Source organism: Falco biarmicus, chromosome 5, assembly GCF_023638135.1.
Source record: "Falco biarmicus isolate bFalBia1 chromosome 5, bFalBia1.pri, whole genome shotgun sequence".
NCBI lineage: Eukaryota > Metazoa > Chordata > Aves > Falconiformes > Falconidae > Falco > Falco biarmicus.
In genome coordinates this window covers 75678778-75700901 of record NC_079292.1, presented here as the reverse complement: position 1 = coordinate 75700901, position 22124 = coordinate 75678778, and the positions used below count along the sequence as shown (strand labels likewise).

The following is a 22124-nucleotide window of genomic DNA, read 5'->3' as shown; positions in this document are numbered from 1 at the left end:
ACAACATGGTGAAGAACAGTTTAGCCATTCAAAATCACAGAAAAAATTCAATTGTAAATGTAATTACATAGTTAGAGGTATGCAAATTTTATGTCTAAACTTAAGTGAAAATAAGCATTCAGTCTAATTTTCTGGCATTTGTCAAAAGCCCTCCAAAACCCGTCCAGGCTGCAGGCTAAGCTGCCTTTCATAAATCTCAGCCAAAGACTTGCTGCTGACTTTTTAAGACTAAATTATTTCTGTTGTTCTCAAGTAATTACATTTTTGTTGTTATCTGTGGAAAGAGCCCCACTGGGTTGAGCATGTAAGTATATGGGGATGGGGGGAAGAGGATTTTTGTTAGTTAAGTGGAGATGATAAAGCTGAAAACACAGCAGCAGGACATAAATCAGATTTTTTTTTTCTTTTTCTAGTTGGCTCGTCACAATAAAACATTGCAACAGATGCTGAAGCCAGGGTCAGATCCAGATGAAGGAGATGAAGCCTTGAGGTATTATGCCAATCATACGGCACAGATAGAGGTAAAGAATTGCTCACTAAAAGATTGAATATGAGACAAGTTTGCATCTTTTGCATGGTATATCACCTCTTTTTAAGCTTCTGAACAGCAAAGCTTATTCAAATAGTGTAGATTATTTATGAGAATGAGAAGGTTGAATAATATGCTTTTGGCTATGGGAGAAAAAGAAATGCACCTATATTAAAAGTGGCTCCAAGTAATCATTTTACAGTAGCTTTCCTGTGTGTTACCGAACAAGTTTTGTTAGGAAAATAATGACTGTGGGTAGTAGCTGTGTCATGAAGTCAAGAATAATCTTGTATGGTACATCACTCAAATAAATAATCATGAGTTTCAAAGCCAGTGATGCTAACTGATCGAATTAAAAGTCTGGCTGGAGTACAAAGAGGTTTTGAAGTGGTGTAGACATTCAGTATGGCTTTTGTTTAAAAGACCAAGGCCTGGCCTGGTTCATCAGTTCTGTTCTCTATTTTAAACTTTACCCCTGCCATGGGTTGGATTTAGACCAGGATCTACAGAGATGTTTAGGTTCTTAACTCGTACATCAGTTCCTGTGCTCTTATAGATTTCATGCTATTATAGGCATCAAGATAGGAGTTAGGGACTGTAGTATCCAGAGTGGTTAATGACTTTGTAAGGAGGAGAAATTGTGTGGTGTGAAGGCAGCTGCTGCAAGAGGCTGCAGGAAAAAGAGGCATCTGGGTCTCTCTTGGAAATGCTCTATCAGGTCCAAAATTGGATGAGTATGAAAACTGCATGGTATGGCTGTACACAGGCCCAGCCTGAATCTGAGCCAATAATTTTATCTTCAGTGGGCTCCCCAGCTCCATCAACATTGGACCTCGTTGCACATCAGCATTTCATTTGTAGGGAGCAGGCTTGACGCATGCACCTCAGGTCTGTATTGTCCTGGCTGCCATCAAGACAGGCCATGGCTGGGCCCTTCTAGGTTTCCCACCATCCTTTTTGCTTGATAGTGGTCACGTTATTCCACCACAGGGTAGATGAAAGCTCCATGGTTGTAGTTTTGAGTTTACTACATGTATTTAGTAAAGAGGAGCTCAGTGCTCCACTTTAACATATTTTAATACTTTGGGTGCTTCCGAGGTATTGCTTAGCAATTATCAGCCAAATTATCTGGGTAGGTTGTAAATTTAGGCATTAGACAAGCACCGTGGTCTGATTTTATGTTCCTTGAGCAGATATGGAGGCCTCTGTTCTCAGGGAGGCTTTTTAATGCCATTCTGCAGAGCAGCACATGCAGCTTACCTCTTCGATTAAGTCCCTGACAGAATTGAAGATGCGCTGTCAGCCAACTTCACTCACCCTACCAGGTTGGCTGCAGTCACAGAGTCCTGTTGCGCAGCTGCTGGCCTGAGACACAACTATTTACTTAGGACACTTCAAAATTGCCGGTTCACATTTCACATAATGCACATGTCCATGGGCAGACATGAGCATAATTATCCTTCATCTCCATTGCCAACATGCTTGACCATGTTACTTTTCAAAATTACTTAAGATAGGTGGTTTTTCAGTATGTTCACCTAATAAATGTGAATTAAGAGAGAGAAGGGAGAGTTCTTTAATACGGGACTATGACTGGAAAAGTGAAACACAACCCAGCATTGCTGCTGTATCAAATGGATGTTTGCTGGTCTTTCTCTGAAAGCAGACCTAGACCTGTTTGGCTTTTCAGATATAGCTCCTTTATATCAGGTTATCTCATTTGTTTGATTTGAAAGTCAAATAGTGGGGATTTTCTCACCAGTGGCTGTACAGAGACATGGATCTAGGAGTCAAGATGAGTTTTCTATCCATTTCTGTGTTTTTAGTAATGTGTACAGTACATGATCAGAATGGAGAAGCAATTTTGATGACAGTGTGGTGAGATGGAATAAAATCTAGCTCACTTACCGATAACTTGATAGGCCCTGAAATACAAACAATGCAAAACCTTGTAAGAAGATAAAGACTGGCAAGATATAGGTGTTGACTGAGTAACAAGGTGTTATTTTTGCATGTTCACCTTCACAACTTACCTCATCATAGTAACAGACTCAAGGTGAGAAAAGAATTTCATAATTTGAGCAGAAAGCCCCAGAACTTCTGCACTGTTGACTGTGAGAGACTCATTTCAATTTATTGCAGAATTGAACCATTCTGAATTAGAACATTTTTTATATTTGTGAGAGGTCCGGATCTAGGTTTTGCTTGAGACATACATTTGTGACCATATTTTCAGGCAAGCTTTTGAAGATAGAAAAGCAGTTTTACTTTGGTTTACCACTGATAGGTTCAGCTGCATTGTAATGTTCAAATAATTTACACATTAATTTATAAATAAAAGAGGATCTACGAACAAGAAAAGATATGACAAAACGGTTGGAGAGTCACTGATTCTGAAAAAAAATATGCATTTTATTTATAGATTGTTCGCCATGATAGAACAATGGAACAGATCGTCTTCCCTGTCCCCAATATTTGTGAATTCCTCACTCGGGAATCCAAAAGTCGGGTATTCAATACAACAGAGAGAGATGAGCAAGGGAGCAAAGTCAATGACTTTTTCCAGCAGACAGATGATCTGTACAACGAGATGAAATGGCAAAAGAAAATTAGGAGTAAGTATTGCAATTTCAAAAAATAGCTTAATTATGCTAAAACCCTGCTTTTAAGCCTTCAAATACTTTCGTTTTAATCATTCACTTTTCTCTGTTCACTTCGATATTGCAACAGGCAAAACTGTTCAGGGGTTGAGTACAGGTCAGCAGAGTATAGGTCAGCTGAGACACTTGCACGCCACCATGGAAGAGGTATAATGTGGAGCAGTCAGTAATAGAAGTAATGTGTTCAAGATGATGTTTTGGACTCCAAAAGTTAAATTGAGGGATGGATGAACTGGGTGTTGTTCTACTAAACTCTATTGAGTTGCACCTAATTAAGCCAAAGCCCCTAATATTTAACAAAAACATGTGTAGCTGCATATTTGAGGTTTGGAGATTCCTAAAAGACCATTAAGAAACTTGTAAATGTCAGTCACTTAAAAACATCTCTCACCAGAACCTCAGCTGCTTTAAATCTGCCTGACTCCCATGGAGTCAGTTCCCCTCTGCCAGTTCGCATCAGTCTTGCTTGACTAGGCTGCAGTGCGTCCCAGTCTGTTAGCCCATACTGGTGTATGTCCCGTGGTAGTGGGAGAGGCACATGCCCCACCTTAAGCTGCTTGCAGATCTGACAGGCACAGTCAAGATCATGGGGGAGAGATCAAAGCAGGGACCCGAAGAGGAGGTGCAGTGAAGTCAAGCCAGGTACCCTGAGTTTCTTGTTTGGTTCACTGGTGAGCATTATAGCTGCTGGCCCTTGCCAGAAATGGGGTTGCTGCCGATGTCCCGGGGGTGGGAAGCTCCTGCCAGCTCAGCCACTGTCAGCTCTGCCCTTTGCTTTTGGAGCAGAGAATCAAGGCTGCAAACTAATTAAGCATCTACAGTATCCCTGCGGGATAGGGAAGGAAGTTACATTTTATATATGTATCTAGATAAAAATACACGAGAGTGATCACTTCATTCACTGCTAAAACACAGATGCCATTGGGGTGGCACACATCAGCTGCTCACAGCAACATGATGCAATTGATTAGGAAGGATGGGCAGAGTAGGATCTATGGTCAGAGCAGCAGGGAGTTCAGATAGTCAAAGCAGTATGGTTTAATGTAGCATCCTTAACATGGTGGAAGCATGAATGTTGGCTGCAGTTTTTATAAATGTCAATTCCCAGGCTATAATTTTCCGAGGCAGTAGTCTTCAGTGTGAACCCTATAGGCCCAGGTCCACTTCCCTTGGTGGCACTGTAGGAACTTGTCTGTACTTACAAACTGACCACAATAGAAGTTGAAAAATAAATGATTCCAGAATAATTCCCTATGTGCACAGTCTGTTTGGGAATAAAAGTCATTGTATTGTAGAAAAATTACTGCAGTAACAAAATTATATCTGTGGGTTTTGCTTAAGAAACACAAATAAAAGAGCCCAACCTTACACTTACATAGACCAGACCTGCCTAATGCTATAAGCAAAGAAAATTGGTTTATTTTTATTCAGAACAGAAATTCCTCAGTACCTTTCATCAGTGGAATGGCTCACAAGTCTCCATGTGTTTTGTTTTTTTTTTATTTGAAAAGATAATACAGGTTGAGGCTCAGTTCATTCTTTAGCCAGGTGTCTGTTAGCGTGCAGTCTGTTGCTTAAATTGACAGATGCCATTTGCAGTGGCTCCAAATGCTTCAATCTCAGCAGTCAACAGCATAAGGTTATCACAGTAAAATCTGAATGTTTACCTAATCCCAATTAAAGTCTATTTAGACTAAAGCCTGAGACAGTCATATGCAGTTGAAGGAGTCTGCTCCTTGTAAAGAGTTATCTGGGTGCAGGCAAGTCAGGAATATGCTCTGCATACTTGCAGAAGGTTCTCAGTACTTAAAAAGCTAATTAATAGGAATATATCATGTTTGAATAGATAAACCTCTCTGGCTAGAGATTTTTTTCACACTATTGCACATAGAATCTCGTTTAAAATGTTCATTTAAACATGTTGTATTGCAGTCATATATATGAAGTGCTTCCCTGGGTCTTAGTACCCTCTGATCTTGTTTGTAGCTTTTGCTGAATCGTTTATGTGACACTGGACACAAAATCTTAACCCTGTTTTGCCCTATTTCCCATTTTAGTCTTTTCTAACTAGGTTATAGGTTCTTTGGGGTATAGACTGTTTCTGTGTGTTTATTCAGCACTTCACATATGGAGATCATGGCTCCATTTGAGTCCTTCTAAGCACAAGTAGCGAGCTGTTTGTCAGCAGGTAACCTTGGACATCTGAGGATTATGAAGGACCTAGACAGCTTTCATACAACCAAATTCCACTCAGACCACATTTTACATGCTCCCCAGAGAAGATCAAGATGTGTTAGTTTGACAGAGGTAGGGAAAATAGTGCAGTTCTGAAACCTTGCCTATTCCATCATTCTTTGAATAATGTCATCAGTGTACTTGCTCCAAACGGGTCATCTGGATGACCTATTCTGAGTCTCCTGGCTGACTGGCATGCAGAGTGCTAAAGTGTATTTGTTTGCTTGATTTTATTTCTCCATGCACAGAGGCTACAGTTTCAGAGGCAGGTGAACAGCCTCCTTCACAAAAGAGCCATTCCTAAAATCTTAGCAGAGGCAAAACTCTCATATGTAATAAACTATATTGGGATCTTTGGATTAAAAGCTCTGCTTGAAACTATGTTTTATGTTAAACTTGTATTTAATATTTGTTTATTTTGGTTAATTTTAAAGATCTGCGTATTTTCTTCATTAATCTGTGTTTTTTAATTCCCTTGAGGCCGTTACTGATAGAGTTCCTGCCTGCTTTCATTTCATTGATTGCTGTTGTTCTCCCTTTTCTAGATAATCCACCCCTGTTTTGGTTCTCCAGACACATCTCTCTCTGGGGGAGCATTTCCTTCAACCTTGCTGTATTCATCAATTTAGCAGTTGCTCTGTTCTACCCCTTTGGAGATGATGGAGATGAAGGCAAGTAGAGTTTGGTTTTATTTTTCCTTTTACTTTTAGAAGCTTTCAATTGTAAGGTAAAGGTTATATAAAACTGCATCTTCAGGTATGCTTCTGTGTGCAGAAGCTATTTAGTATCTTCTGAGTAGGTACAGATGTTCTCTGAAACATGGTAGTTGATCTTCTGTGCCTGACATGGCCCATTCAATATGAAGTAAAATGGACAGAACATAGCTGCTAAGCTGAAGATTATCTAGATGATCTGAACTAATTCTCCTTATTTATTTATTTTTTTATATTGCCATATTGCAGTGTACTACTGCACACATTTAGTTACAGCTTCTGAGCTGAAAAAGGACGGAGATTCCTTAGAACTGACCAAATCGAATGACTTGCAGGTCTTGAAAACATACAGAATAGAATGATTTGAAAACTAGCTTGTTGGCTTTTGACTGTTTTGTTTATTGGGATAAAAGGACGTAACTACTGCAGAGGATAAACGCATTATATAAAAATATGCTTACAACCTATGATTCTGTCTCTGCTTTATCACATGTCACAGGAAATATAGCAAATAATAAATTTCATTAAATAAATGCAGCAGACTAGCAGGAGGCCTCTTTGGATCCAAAACAAGCTTAATTGGGATAAAGGAGACTAAGTAGTTCAGAATACTGGTAATGGGAGTAGAGGCATTCACCTCTGGGTCTTTGATTCATGTCCAGTCCAGTCAGTAATGTGACTGAAAGTCACCTCTGTCTGATGGCATGTGAACTGGGCTGGTGGAAGCAGTCCAGCTTCTAGTAGATACATGTGCTTTTCACAAACACCAGAATTGGCACCAGCAAACATTCCTGTTGGCTGGCTAAACAGAAAGGCAGCAGATTAAAATATATTGGCATGGAGACCACGTTGCCCTTTCACCCTGCAGGGTGGTCTCTGCAGGTCACAGCACAGGCATCTCCGCAGCCTTGTGTAGCAAAGTTTGCAGGGCTGTGCTGTGTGAAAGGGAAGCGTTTGTACTTAGTGCTTTCCTGTTTGTAAACTGAGGAGTCGCTCAGAGTGCACACACATTACAGCCCCATGCAGGATGAGCGGAGAAATGAGGAGTTAATAATAAACCTTTTAAGCTACTAGATTTTAGCTGATCTATACTCATGGAAATCCTCTGGTCTGCAATCAGTAGGTATTAATACGTATTTTGAACTGCAGCTTTATATCGTATTAGTTTAAGTGGCCCCAGTAATCCAGTGATTTCAGTGATGGCGTATTTCAGGATTCCAGCTTCTAGTGCTTGTAAAAGCAAAAGCGGTTCCTGAGCAATAAACAGTGGTGTGGCCAAATGGAATGAGCAGGTCATGAGGCAGCCTTCTCACTCCCAGCCTCCCCCTCCACTAAAACCTGATCTAACAGGTTTTAGTGTCTGGAGTTTGTCTCCCACTTTTTCCCTTCACCTTGCCTAATTCCACCTATACTCATGTCGGAGGTGCCTGGGCTGATCTAATCATCCCCAAAATGCTGACTTTTTAGTAGATACCTGCACTTCTTACATGATATGACGTAAGCACAATTGCGCTCCAGATGAGGACTCCTTGCCTCCAGCGTGTGTGCCTGCACGTTACTGGTGTGGGACCTGCGAAGTGAAGTTGTTTGACGTTTGGCAGGGAAGAAGGAAAAATGATTTGTTAAAGAACCACTGAGTGCTTTGGCCTTACCTTTCAGATGCACTTGGAAGTTATTTGTTAGGATCCATTAAAAGTTCCAAATCTTGTTGGCAAAGAAACTATCTGCCAGAGCCACCCTTGAACCTCCTGCCAAGGGTATAAACACTCTTGAACTTTGGAAAAGTTTGGATGCCATCTGAATGTTGAGGCTAGGGCCTCACCTCATTGTGTTCTAATCCCACTGATGCTGCTCAGCTGTGTATCTGTTGCCAAAGAGATTGCATGATTCCTATTGTGAGTCCAGCTAAATTTTCTGTTCCCTTCTCCCCCATCACTGACCTCTTAGTTCATCTGATAACAATAGAAGTCAGTGTACAAGTGTGACAGCGCCCCGAGATCTGAATGTGCTTTTTATATCCCAGCAACGTGGTGTGTTTCCAGGGCTTTAAGCAGAGGAGAGAGGGAAAACAGGGGCATCGCTCAAAACTCAGGGAGAGCCTGGAGCCAGCATCTTGCAGAGCAGCAAAGAGACTGACTCTGAAGGCAGCGGCTCACACGCCTGCAGGACCTCAGAAGACCCAGGACCTACTGCCTCCCTAGGAGCAAGGCACAGCCATTCAGCTGCTCTCGGCAATGCAGATGCTGCCTGTGTCTGCCCAGGTCCCCGTGGCTGCCTGCTGATGCGGCAAGTGCCTTGCTCCCGTGCAGAGGCGGAGGCTCCCGCTGAACGCCCGCAGCATTCAGGGGAAAGCTGCTTTTCTAAAACCGGGGCGCTTTGGTGCTGTTGGGGATTGAAACGTGACGCTGCAGTGCAGTGCCACTTGCTGTGCCGCCCCGAGGACCGGCTATTTCTGTAGCTGAGCAATCATGGAATTAGACCGGAGGAGCCCTAATGATCCCTGCAGAAGGGAGCTGATTAGTAGCTTGCTCCAGGAGAAGGGTAAACTGTTTCATCTCTGAGCACTCCTTCGATTGTAATGGAAATTTCATTAGCTGCTCTTATTAATATACCTGTGCAAAAATCAACAATACTATGATAATAGCTCTTGCTGCAACTAAGGCAAGTTGTGGTCAGCAATTGTGATGCATAAATCATGCTTTTTATTAGCTGTATTGGCAAAGGAATTGATCTTTTGGATCTATTTCTTGGTGAAAAATGGAGTCTCCAAAGATGCTGTTCTCACATCTCCCTTTCTCCTCTATACAGGCACGCTCTCGCCGTTGTTTTCAGTCCTCCTTTGGATAGCAGTGGCATTCTGTACAGCAATGCTGTTTTTCATCTCCAAGCCTGTTGGTATTCGACCCTTTTTGGTGTCTGTTATTCTCAGGTCTATATATACTATAGGGCTTGGTCCTACCTTGATACTTCTTGGTGCTGCTAATGTAAGTACTTCAAAAGCAAGCAGGATTTCCCTTTCAGCAGAAGCAGAGATACTAAGGGTCTCCTATTAAAAAAAGCCCTTGATTAGAGCTGTGCAAAGAACTTGTTTTTCTGGTTCACTGGTTAAGCCAAAAAAATAAATCATTTCCAGTCATCCCGAAATGGCAGTATCAGCAAATTGGGAAGCTAAGAAAAAAGCTGGTTTGGGTTTGTGCATATGCAAATATTTTAAAAATAAAAACAATATGAAATTTAAAGAAATATTGCTGAATAAGGTCAATCAAATTTACAGTTTCTAATGCTAAAAGAATAATTTTCTCTACAAATATGCTCAGCAATATTGGCATAAATTTTTGAGATGTTTTTGTGAGCCTAAATATGTTTTTGAGAAGAAAAACATTTACAAAATGAAAAATTCTGTCAGCCCTTTGCCAGATCTTTTAACTTAGACATGAATCTGTTTGCATGCTTACTGAGCTTGGTAAGATACACAGTCATGCTCACAAGTCATCTATTTAGATTTCTGCCTGACTGCTACAGCTCTAATTCGCCTTAGCACAGAGTATTGGGCTATCTGCCACCATTTCTGTGAGAATTTCAGATTCTTAAAACTACTCAGAGGTACAGCAAAGGTAAAGGCAAGTAAGCAGCACGTGCCCGTGTCAAATTTGTGAAAGAAAAAAAACATGTTCGGTCCTCATTGCTTGTCCTGGACTACCAAACAGATGAGGTTAGCCCCTTTTGTATTTACTTCTACACCGCTGTTCACGTGCAGGCAAAGCTCAGGAGTGGAGAATCTGATGCTGTTGCTTGAATGCTATACTTCACAAATGCCCCCCAGTATTACTTTTTTAGGGACTTTATATTTAAAACATGATCTGAAGAAAACAGTAGGTCTCACACACACCCCACACACTTTCTGTTGTGTTACTAGTGTTCTCTTGGTAATAGCATGCCTTTAGCTGCTCTTACGTAATCTCGGGTCTAAACTCAGAATCATTAAGAGTTCACTCCCCAGTTATTCTTTTAATGCCTCATGACATTAATCCTGCCCTACTTGCTCACTGATGTTATAGAAATAAATCACGATGTAACAAGGCACAATGCAGTGTTAGAGAGGGTGATGTGCTTCCACTTACTGTCATAGGCTCATTCCGAGTTTACCTTGGGAGCTGGATTTCTCTCCTCTCACTCCAGCTGTCTAAAACTGTGTGTTTAGTCAAAGCAACCTATCTAGATTTTTTGCATGCTGCAGTAATGCAAAGAAGAAATAAAGGATTTTTCTGATGGAATAAACCTTTGTTACCCCCCACAGCTTTGCAACAAAATAGTGTTTCTGGTGAGCTTTGTTGGGAACCGTGGAACTTTTACCCGTGGCTACAGAGCAGTCATCATGGACATGGCTTTTCTCTATCACGTAGCATATGTCCTGGTCTGCATGCTGGGCCTCTGCGTGCATGAATTCTTCTATAGTTTCCTGGTAAGTATGTGCTTCTGTGGAGGGGAAGACTTTGCAAAAATAGAAAATACCGTTACCCGTGCAGCTGTCTTCAATTTCTTCCTGACAATCAAGCCAAATCATGTATTTTTAGCATACCGTTGTGCTGCTGCCCCTTAAGAGCTGCTGTTTTCATTAGAACGTGTTTCTATTAGGACTTATTTTATCTGCTTTAGAGTTAAAAATTCACCCCTTTCTTTTCAGACAGTGATCATACAGCCCACTCCTTTCTCCCACCTTTCCCCAGCATACATATATTCTGTGTCTGTTGTTCCTGTGTCTTGTGTCAGTCATAATCTCTTTGGGACAGGAGTTGTCCACTGGTGTGTGCATCATACCTAGACCAAAGGATCCCATTCCTCAGTTCATCTTGCAGCCCTAATAAAATAAATAAATAAATAAATTTCTTGGGAAACAGGGATGGCATGCCTCTGGTGTAGCAGGAAGATTCATCACTTTAAGTGTATCCCACTTCATTTTCTTTTGTTGCCATTACCCAGATGGAATGCCTTTTTATAATATGATACAGGTGCAATGAAAATGAATCATACAAAATTTTGCTAAACTCAGCTAACTGCTCCCTTCATGCTGAATAGCAGTAAAAGGTGTTTCACTGCTCTTGTTTTCTAATCCTTTTGCTTTATACTGGAATGTGTGAAACTTGTAGGGAGGCTGACTAAATTGTGGTCATGGGTTCACTTTCCTGTTTTACTTTTCTCAGCTTCCTGAATAGTGGTGAACTCCCAGCATTTCACAGAGGTGTGTTAAGCACACTAAAATTTTCAGGGGTTCAGTCCTTACTCTGGTAGAGCTCCTGTTGAAGTCAGGTTTTCCAGATCTTGACGTTGAAGTCAGCTTCAAAGTTCAGGCAGATTTCAAAGGAGCCAAGATTTTGTGGCTGGACCCTTTTCAAATGGATGTAACTCTCCTGCTTAAAAAATGCACAGCAGATTATCTGTTACTCCTTCAGCGAGTAAGGTGATCCCTACCTTAAAATACTTTCCAAAGTGACAAGTAGTTTAAGAAACATTTTACGTACTTACTGTTTTTTCAGTGACTGCTATTGACCAGTGTCCATGATTCATGGATGTTATAATTGTCCATGTTCCCAGGTTCCTTCCAGGTGTTCACTTTCTAGTGGATATATTCTAAACGCTAATATTTGATCCTCATTTTAAGCTCTGTCATGTATGGAATGAGTGATAACTGTCTTCCCTCTATTACTAGTCCTTTCACAAGGGTGTGGATTTCAGATCTTGTGAATTGTGGCTAATACCTTCTTCTGTGGACCATTTTGATAAATCATAGCGTGTCACTTTATATCTGTAATCTGAGTGTTTTGAAGTGGAAATACATGCATTATAGATAAGGTCCAAAGCACTATAGAAACATCAATAGAATTGTAAGAGAAAAAAAGCTATAGTTTCTTGTAAAGCTCTTATCACATTTAATTGCTATTTTAGGCCTTTGACATTTAAATCACAATTATCTTAATGTATACTTTTTAAAAAAAAAGTTAAATAACAGGAAAGCATATAGTGCAGAGTAAAGAAGAGTAGAAGTTTCTAGTTTTATACAAACAGTGCAATGAATTTAACTTTGTTCTAAAAAGACATGGCTCTAATCCTTGTACATGTGAGTGACTTTTAAATGATGCCATGAGCTCCGAGAAACAGTTTACAGATATGTAATTACGTGCAGGAGTGCTTTTTTGAGTTGCAGCTCATGCATGTTTATCAGATGGGAGATAACATGAAAAATTACTTTGTAGATATAGATCCATAGTATGAAGACACTGTTTTTTAATTTTAATCTAGCCTGGTTTTGAACATGGGGAAACAATGGATATTGTTGGTAACTGTTATCCATGTCTGGATCAGGCTCATATATACCTCATGACTTTGGATTTTACTGTAATTGATCTTAAAATTTGAAGTCCTGTTTTGGATTTTCTCCTATAAGCATGCCCAGCTCCCACTGAAATTAATGTTAATTGTGTGTTTATGAAGCTGAGAATTTAGAACATGGCTAGATGTATGTTTCAGTAGTTCAGATTGTTTTCCTATGTAGCATCTATATATTGCTTCATTTATATTCATTTTGCCTCTACTCTGTGCTTTTCCCAGCTGTTTGATCTGGTGTACCGAGAAGAGACATTGCTAAATGTGATAAAAAGTGTTACCCGGAATGGTCGTTCCATTATCCTGACTGCAGTGCTAGCACTCATCCTAGTTTATCTCTTCTCTATCATTGGGTTCCTCTTCTTGAAAGATGACTTTATCATGGAGGTTGACAGGTTGAAAATCAGGACCCCTGTTGCAGGTATTGTTTTTTATATTAAAATTTGCTTCCAACGTACACCTTTTCTGTCTGCCTAACCTAGCTTTCATCTGAGGAAATTAAATTTCTTTATTTGCATCTGTGAGAGAAGAACTGATTCCATATACCTTAGAACTCAAGCAAGTCTCTGAGTAAAATTTAATGTGTATAGGATTGTGTTAGACTAGGCTTACCTGTTGAACTACAAAAGTCTAACACTGAAATTTAATTTTTTATGTCTTCTTTTCAAACTCATGCCAATATAAAAAAACCCAAAAATCTCTATTTCCTAAGTATTTGGAAGAGCAACTCAAAGTGCATTCTATGGGTTCTGAACTCACCTTCAAAGCAGCTCATAGTATTTTCTGTGTACTATATGAGGCATGGGACCTTAACATGTTCTGCAGGTTTATTCATTTGATTATTTTTTAAACTTCATCCAACAGAAATTATTACAGATCCCATCTTCTACTAATGGGAGGTTTCCTGAAGCATCTTTTAAATTCAGTGTGTATTTCATGAACTTCACCAATAGTGTGTAATCCTGACTTCATTAAAATCATTAGGAGTTTTTTAACCAGTTTTCAAAAGGCCAGGACTTCACCTTAAGGGAATGGGAGATTTTACCAGTGTGAATGGAGAGTTACAAACTTGCTTTGCTGGAAAAAAGCCAGGTCTGGTCTGTTGAGATCTTTGTATACACTGCCAACCACCCTGCTGGGAGCATGGGCAGAGAAGTAACTCTGCGTAGAAACACCTGAGAATAGCTTGTGACTAAATTCCTAGAGGCATGATTTTCCCAAATACTGAGCTCTTCAGACCTGTACACAAGCACACAACAAATAGTGGAAACCATCCTGGACTGTGTGCAGTCCACATTTGCCAGGCTTGTCCTAAATTTGTTATTTCAGGATCTGAAGCACACAAACAAGGCAAAGATCATTCAGGACTCGTAAGCATGGTGTACTTATGTAGCTGTTTTGATACCATATGAAAAAAAACAAAGGAACCTAAAGGATTTCTTTAACACACCTTTCTTTTTTGCCATTGATCATCTTAAAAGGGCTAAGTTGGCTTATATTTGACTTACCATTCATTTTTGGGACAGAACTTACAATGTGAAATTTCACTTTGAAAGGTAATTGTGACCATCTTAGAAGAATGGATGTGAGGCTACACGCAGCGCTGGTCTGGTCCAGTGCAGTAGTTCCTGTGTGTTTGTGTTTCTTCTTTTGGGTTCTTGGCACGTTTTTGCAGTGTGGGTTATTTCTTGCTGGCTTTAAGCATTGCCATTCCTGATCAAAAACTCATCAAGAAAATACACTGTAGTGATGGAACATTGTGCATGCCAACCAAGTGCTTTAGATTTTTGCTTTATAAAGTAGCACAAAGAGAAAGCCAGAGTGGATGTTTCCTGTGTTACACAGATTGTCTTAGACTGTTACTTTTGTTGTATGATTTTGCATTCATTTTCTTCTCCTTAAATCTTTTTGTATCTCTGATTCGAAATGCAGAAAATTGTTGAAGATGCACAAGATAAAATTGGTTTGATAAAATCAAGCTGATGTACACATTTACCCACTTTGGGAATGTTAAATTAGTGTTTTACACAAACCCATAGATATTTACAAGTGAGTACCAAACTGTTATAATACTTGAAAACTCTTAAATATTCTACATTCAGGATAACTGAACATCAGCATGGTGTCCTTCTTGTCAGCTTTTGTGAATAATTTATCTAATGGTTTTAAAACTGACTTTATTTTCATATCTGACAGTTGTTTCTTGCTTTGAATATATTTTGTTCTAACCAGAAGTAGCAGCATTTGATGTAGAGTCATTAATTTCAGGAGATGAAATGGGTATAACTGTGATATACAGTAAATATAAAACTGTGTTTTTGTTCCTTATGATTGCTTTGAGCTGTTGAGGCAGACTGTTTGAGGAAAGAGGAATTGGTGGTATAATTTGTTCTGCTTTTTCTTCTCAACTTTCCAACTCAATGACTCGCTTCTAGAAAATAATGATTTAAAACTTAGTAGCGATGAAGTTATCTGTCTTTTTGTCAATATCCTGCTTTTTCCACAGGTATTGGTGAGGTCCCCACTACAACCCTCACATCAATGATGGGAGCCTGTGCAAAAGAAAACTGTTCCACAAGCATCCCAATTATTAACCCAGGTTGGTATAAAAGTCCCCCCAAACTGGTGATCAGTTAGAGCGGAGGGATTTGCGTGTTACTATTGCAGAGACTTTTGCTAGTGTGAGAAGTGATGACCATTGTTGTAAGTGCTCAACTTCTGCAAGGCTTGGAGCTTAGTTGGCAACTTGCCTTTAATACGAGTGCTTCCCACGCCTGATTTCCAATTGCACTGACATTCATTTTGTTATTAAAAGAGCTTGCTGAATCATTATGCTTGAACATACAGGTTGCTTCTTTCCAGCTGACTTTCCTGAGAGAAAAAGCTTGCTGCTTATCTGCAGCGTTGTCACCTGCACACAATGAGCCACTATTACATCCATTGCGGGCCACATAAGTTGATTTTAATGGCATAGCATACATCAGCAAGATTTTGTGTATACTTTTTACATGCATCTAGGCCAAGGTTGTAGTGTAGCCAGAAGACCTAAGAGCCCAAATCCAGAATCAAATTACTATGTCTTAATGAGTTACTGTGTTTCAGCTAAGCACAGGCAGCAGTCCACCTGTGCATTCTTAGCTTGTGGCAAATGCAAGGAAATGCAGTGGCAAGCCTTTCTTGTTATAGGTAAGTTGTGTTGCTTCATGCTTGTAACAAGTGAAGAGCTTAATTGCTCTGGTTCAGCAGATGAGTCCACCTGGTTGTACTTTGATACCTGCATTATGAATCTGACCTGTATGTCAGGAGGACCCTGTCAACTCTAAATGTACTCAGTGAAAATACAAGGTCTGACCAGTGTGTCCTGCTGGGGCAGTTACCAGACACCAGATATTGGGCAGGAAAGAATTTTTCTTCGATCGAGCTGGCAGAGTGCTTTGTCCTCTTCTGTAGTTTGAGGCTACAGGGTCACTTGTGAGTTTTGTTGGCCAAACGTGGTGCTAGACAGGGACCTTTGGTGGTGGTGCTACCCTGTCTGTCCTACTCTCTTGCTGTGGCACAGTCTAGTTGTGGTGGTTGGTCTTTCACTACAGATGTTGGGTTTGTTTTAGTGTGTTGTGGCCTTTGCAGCGTGGGTGTGTGCACAGTGGATGGTCCACAGGCTTAAAGTATTTATTGCCACAGTTGCCTGTGGTTGCTGGCAGCTGAAACTGGGGACATAAGTGGTCCCTTCCTATCCTGTGTTCTAGTATAACACTGTTTCGTAAGCTTTATTCTTCTACTACAGATTTTGGAGTTTTTAGGATCAAAGGCTTCAGGGAGAGGGTGATAAAAGTAGGCTTTTTCTCCCCAGCTGCTGTGTAAACAGGCCTCATAAACAACATGGGAAGCTGTCTGACTAGATAGAGAAAACAGTCTAAGAGCTATTGGCAAAGCTGCTGCATTCAGAGAGTAATCAGTCAGTCAAAAGAGACACAGTGTGGCTTTTGCCAAGCTCTTTAAATGGTACAAATCTCACATTCCTTATTCTTTGGATACTGTTCCTTTAATATTAAACAATAATGAAAGGGGGCTATACAAAGCACCTAAGTGCACTGTCACTTAATCTTGCTGAAGTTCTATTTATCCAGTAACATAAAAATACCCAACATTCAGCAAGAACAGTTTTGTTCATCTTAGCCAGTGAATCACCTGTCAAAAAGTATTGCTCTATCTTCTGTCTTCTCCTGGGACAGATCTCCCTTCTGGCAGAAGTGTGAGTGCAGTGGAAGGCAAAGACCTGAGATGTGGGGAGATTCGCATTGTAGCAGCATGGAGAAGCCCACAGCTGTCTGTAGGAAATATAAAATGTTTTCAATGGCATCTCAAGTCCAGAGTGGAGGCATAAGTACATTGCTTTTCAGATCAGGTCACTGCTGATCATTTGTTCTGATAAGACTCTGCTTCTTCCTTAAGTTTCACTGGTGGAGTGTGTGCTCAGTCGTTGCTCATGCTGGTGAGGGAGTTAGCGGGGAGCCAGTCTGCTCTGCTCAGAGTATCCCGTCTGCAGCCTGCTTCCCCACTGCTGCACTGAGCTGTCGGCATAAAAATACTTTGTCTCATCTCCCTCAGTCTCCCAGTCTTCACTCCAAAGGCATTTCCATATCACTTAAGTCTGCCTTGTGAAGCCCCTAATCACTCCAAGGAACTTCACATCTTATAGTACGTGGCTCTCTGTGCTCTGTATCCCATAAAGACCTGTGCTAGAAAGGTGCACAGATATCTGTCTGTAAAAGGGGATATTTTCAAAGACTCATTCGTTCCACTCCCAGGCCTGGTACTGCTTGGTGCAAGTTCAGCTAGATCCCCGTGGGCACTCGTGTGTCTCACCTGCCAGTGCTTGTGTTGGAGCTCAGGCCTAGAAGCCAGGTAGCTGTGGACCATCAGATGAGGATTTTGGGAGGAAATCTTCCTGTCATCCCACCTGCTGCCCTGTGATTCACATTGTGGGTTCGTCTTAGTGCTTAACCTGCTTTACTTTTGAATTAAACTTAATCAGAAGACAACCCACCTAACGCTGTCTAGCTGCTCCTGGCCGCTCACCAGACAGGAGCTGGTTGCAAGTGAAAACCCCTGAACCTCAGTAAGTGTCGATACTGGGTAATGACAGTATCATACAGCAACCATTCACTCTACAGATCCGCTTTTGTTAACATGGGCATAGTCTCTGTCGAAAGGGGACAAGTCTGGGTTATGAGTGCTGCTGAGCACCACGGCAAACCGGCTAAGGCAGAATGTGTGCCTGTAGGGTTACCTGGCTCCCAGGTTGAAGGTAGCTCTTGTTGCTCCGCATCTGGGAGTGGGAGTAGACATATGGATGTCTGTACACTCCCCACAGCATCCATTACTGCACTGGAAATTACTGCCAACTTTGGGCTGTCCACTGTCTGATTCTCTGACAGAGATCTTGCAGCCTGAGCTTGCTCTTCTGGGTCCAGTGTGGGTTGCTGAGTCTCTATTTTGCAAGACCATAGAATCATTTAGGTTGGAAAAGACCTCTGAGATCATCAAGTCCAACCGTTAACCCAGGACTGCCAAGTCAGCCGATGAGTGGTACCTTGTGTCTCTCTGAAGCATGCTCTTGCTCTGAGCATGCATCTTGGCAGACATGGAGAGCTGTGAGTTAAGGTTTCTAGCAGATAACTCTTGTGTTGCAGCTTCCAGTTCTCGCTGTTCACCAGAACCTGACAACCTGCTGTTTCCAGCACCTGACCCTGGTCTTGCGAACAGTGAAAATCTTGCCCTATCATTATCTAAATGAAATAGAAGGTGTGGCTTGTATATAGGTTTTTCATTTACTTTATGGATGATCATCTTCTCAAGCACAGATATTAGCTCCAAAAAAATGACAGGTTAATATTTGGAAGAGGGAAATAAAGGCAGGATACAAAAGCAAAGGAGATTAGTTGGTATGACTAAGATCACCATACTAGTAAAAGCTTTCCAGACATGACAGTAAAAAAGAGGTCTATTCTTTCAATCCTTTCAGTTTCAATATTTAAATCTGGAGTTGCACTAGTGGTAGTAATGTCTGTAATGACCATATAGCTTAACAGGGAAGCCTGTCCTGATGCCTACTTTTGCTTTTCTTTTTGCTCAAAGTTCCTTAAATCAGGAGCACTTTCTCATTTAATCTGATTGCTTAGCAAAAGCAGTGGTGGCAAAAGCAGCAGATAGCAGCTCTGTTCTGCAAATACCAGTAGTGAGGCATACACCCATCCCATGGGAACCCACGTTTTAAATCCAAATTGCTTGTCTGTAATGTGAGTGCTTTCAGTCAATTGAGTTTATCAAAGTCTATCTCGGTGCCCCAGATGTGGTGTTTTGGGGCTGTTAAATATGCTGTTTCAGTTAACTATCGCAGCAGGATGTTGTTATTTATTAAACGATGTTACAATAAGTGCACGAAGCAAACCAAGTGAGAATCCCTGTCTTCACTGCTTAAGCAAATGTATCCCTAAAGAGAAAACAGGAAGGCAGGAGAAACGGCAGTCACAGTCCTGACCCTTCAGTGCAAGCCAGCAGGACGCAGGGAACAACTCAAGCAGGGCTCTTCAAAAGGAGGCTGTTGATGCAGCCGCAGCATGGGGGTGAGTGCGTGGTGGGAGGAATTCTGGCCAAGGCGGACAAAGTGCCCCAGGGACTGGTGTTCCAGCCCAGCTCCTCTGCACGTTCAAATATCTCCTGCACAATAGTACCCTCTGTGGCTCGGCCAAAAGCACGCAGCAGCTCTGCAGCAGACGTAAGAATAGAATCCAAGTTTTCAAGCTGAGGTCAGGGAGAGTCTTTCATTTAATGTATATTAGACCTGTGCTTGGGCACGTGTGCTAGTGGAAAGATCATGGACAGATTTTCTCATATAAAGTCAACCCCTCCTTAACGGTTTGAAATGCTAACATGACTTGGCTTGTACATGAGTAGGTAGAGGAATGATTTCACAGGAAGGCAATCCTTTTACAAATGTGCTTCTAATTCTGTGTTTGTATTGCTTCTGCTCTGTGTGTCAGCCGTGCACTTAGGAGGCATGCTGAAAAGCAGTCATACTGAAAGCAGTGGGAGTACTTGCAAGGAAAAGGGGTACTCCCATGAACAGAGGTGGTGGCTCTGGGTCAGAGTTACTGGTAGAACTGCTTGGGATTTTCTCTGTCTCTCTTCAAGCTAATGTGCCTAAGTATGTCACCGGGAGTGATGTGCAAATGTATAGGGTTGATCACTGAAATTCTAGCTGAAGAATATGAAAGGCAGATGTGTACGGCAGTTACTTTCTCTAATACAGAATGGTGGCTTGCTTTGGTGACTGATTTTTTGAATCTGTGGTTCCTAAAGCTGTGGCTTTCCTGTTTGCAGGTGAAGAGGAGGAGGATGGAATAGAAAGGACCTGTGACACCCTTCTCATGTGCATTGTGACCGTGTTAAACCAAGGTCTGCGGAATGGTGGTGGTGTGGGAGACGTGCTCAGAAAGCCTTCCAAAGATGTAAGTGTTTTGGCTGAGGAAATGCATTACTCCCTGTGCATCTCATGAATGCCAAAGTCAATTTTTGGAAGTTATAGACAGTATTTGTATCTAGTCTGCTCTGATGTCACACAGTTGATTTATCCCTGTAATTTTTACATCCCAGATGGAATATTTAATGGGAAGACCTCAGCTTGGTGTGATGATGATACTTGAAGAAAGGAACTCTAGGAATAGTTTACCCCTTCTGGAAAACTGGAGCATATTGTAACCTTCCAAGCACTGCTAAGAAGCACTGTGGGATTGTATCACTGTTCTATTACACTATGAATTCCAACTGAAAACTTGAAAGGGATTGATTGATGAGTGTATGTCAAGACCCTCCACTGTAGTACACAAAGTATATTTTTAGCTGAAGTTCAGCATGGCATCTGTCCTGGAGTTGGTCCTATTGTTTACTTGTACTCAGCTAACATCGAAGTCAAAATACAATTTCATTTGTCATGGTACATGTCCTCTTCCAGAAGTTTCCTCCAAAATTCAATTCGTTTAAGGACTACTCAATATTTGAGTGGTATTATGCATTTATATTTAAGTTCAAAAGAACATCATAAATAAAAGCAATCTAGTAGGACTTTGCTTGGTGAGCCACACCATAACACAAGGATTACATTCACAAGTATGATCTCAGCATGGCTTGTCAGAGTCCAGCAACAAGTAACTCGGATCTGGATGGAAGAGCTACTTGTGCTCTTCCTAGGTCCTGTCTCATGGACTGGGAGGTTCTACAGGGACCATAGCCCATTCCCATGAAGTCTGTAAACCCTTACAGATTTTGAAAACGACCCTTGCCACTTAGCAGTTATTTAATGCTAACTACATTAAAGCACTTTGCAAAGGGTAGCACTGTTATCCCAATGAATGTGTGGGAAGCTGAGAAAATCAGTGACTTCCAAGTCAATATAATAGTAAAGAAAAGGACTTGAGTTTTATGTTCCTCCTCCTTATGCCGATTGTCCTCTCCTGTTTGCCACAGAACAACTTTGCTATTTTAGAGGTGTCAGTGGGAGTCCAGTCCAGCCTTTGCAAGAAGGGAAGTAGCTATGATGTAAAAACAAGAGTGTGATGTAGTGGGGAGTATGAGCACTACTTCATGTGTGTGTGCATGCACGTGTGTATATGTGTGCGTGTGTGTGCTTGTCGTGTTCCCAAAAGACACTTGCTTGGTCTGCCAACTCTGAGCCAGCTGACTGCCATGTGACTGTATTAGCACAGTGCTAAAACCAGTAACACGCCCTGCTTGGGCACAGAGTATAGTAGCCTGGCCTTGGCATCACACAAGCACGCTCCCCTGGTTTCTGGTTTTTCAGCATGAAAACTCGGCATCAGTCTGGAGTATTCCAAAAAGATGTACCATAAGCATATCCTTGCATGCCACAAGGCAGTATTAAGAAGAGCTATCATTGTTCTCAGTGGGTACTAGAAACTGCATGTCCCTGTTTCTGTACTGGCAAGGTAATTATCATCAATTGAGCTCTACACTAATGCATCTACGCTGCTTCTGGTACACAAGCTCGTCTCTTCTTCATGCTGTGTGAAACAATGTAAAGGACAACAGGAGTCCCAGAGCAATAAGAGTGCATGAAGCCAAATCTTACTTGCTTAGTGGTATAGGTAGTCCTTCTTTGTATCTGTGAGTAGGGCTAGCAGAATCTGGCATATGAAAAGAGAGATGCGTAGCTTTGCTTGAGTTAATGTGAAAGTGTTGTTTAATATTTTAGAGGTGTGCTATTTTTGTATCTTATTGCAACCTTATTATTGTTTCAGGAGCCCTTGTTTGCTGCACGAGTTGTTTATGATCTTCTGTTTTACTTCATCGTCATAATTATTGTTCTAAACCTAATCTTTGGAGTCATCATTGATACGTTTGCTGATCTCAGGAGTGAAAAGCAGAAGAAGGAGGAAATACTAAAGACAACCTGTTTTGTCTGTGGTAGGTGTTACTGAGCTATTGAGACGTTTGATGGGGAAAGAAGTAAAATGAACTATTCTTCAATAAATACAGTGTGGGCCTGAGGGGTGGTTATCTTCTACAAGGAAAGTCTGTAAAAATGTC

At 41.1% G+C, this 22124-nt stretch overlaps 1 protein-coding gene across 4 annotated transcripts in view; it reads left to right on the top strand.

Moving 5' to 3' along the window:
- ITPR2 (inositol 1,4,5-trisphosphate receptor type 2) overlaps positions 1-22124 on the top strand; it is a 268236-nt gene that overhangs the window by 218709 nt on the left and 27403 nt on the right. For all 4 annotated transcript variants that reach the window (XM_056342122.1, XM_056342121.1, XM_056342124.1 and 1 more), the window contains 9 exons: positions 414-521; positions 2952-3144; positions 5970-6095; positions 8946-9121; positions 10435-10599; positions 12744-12939; positions 15025-15117; positions 19902-20029; positions 21836-22001. In XM_056342122.1, coding sequence (XP_056198097.1) covers positions 414-521; positions 2952-3144; positions 5970-6095; positions 8946-9121; positions 10435-10599; positions 12744-12939; positions 15025-15117; positions 19902-20029; positions 21836-22001 — 1351 coding nt within the window. The remainder of the gene's footprint in view (positions 1-413; positions 522-2951; positions 3145-5969; positions 6096-8945; positions 9122-10434; positions 10600-12743; positions 12940-15024; positions 15118-19901; positions 20030-21835; positions 22002-22124) is intronic.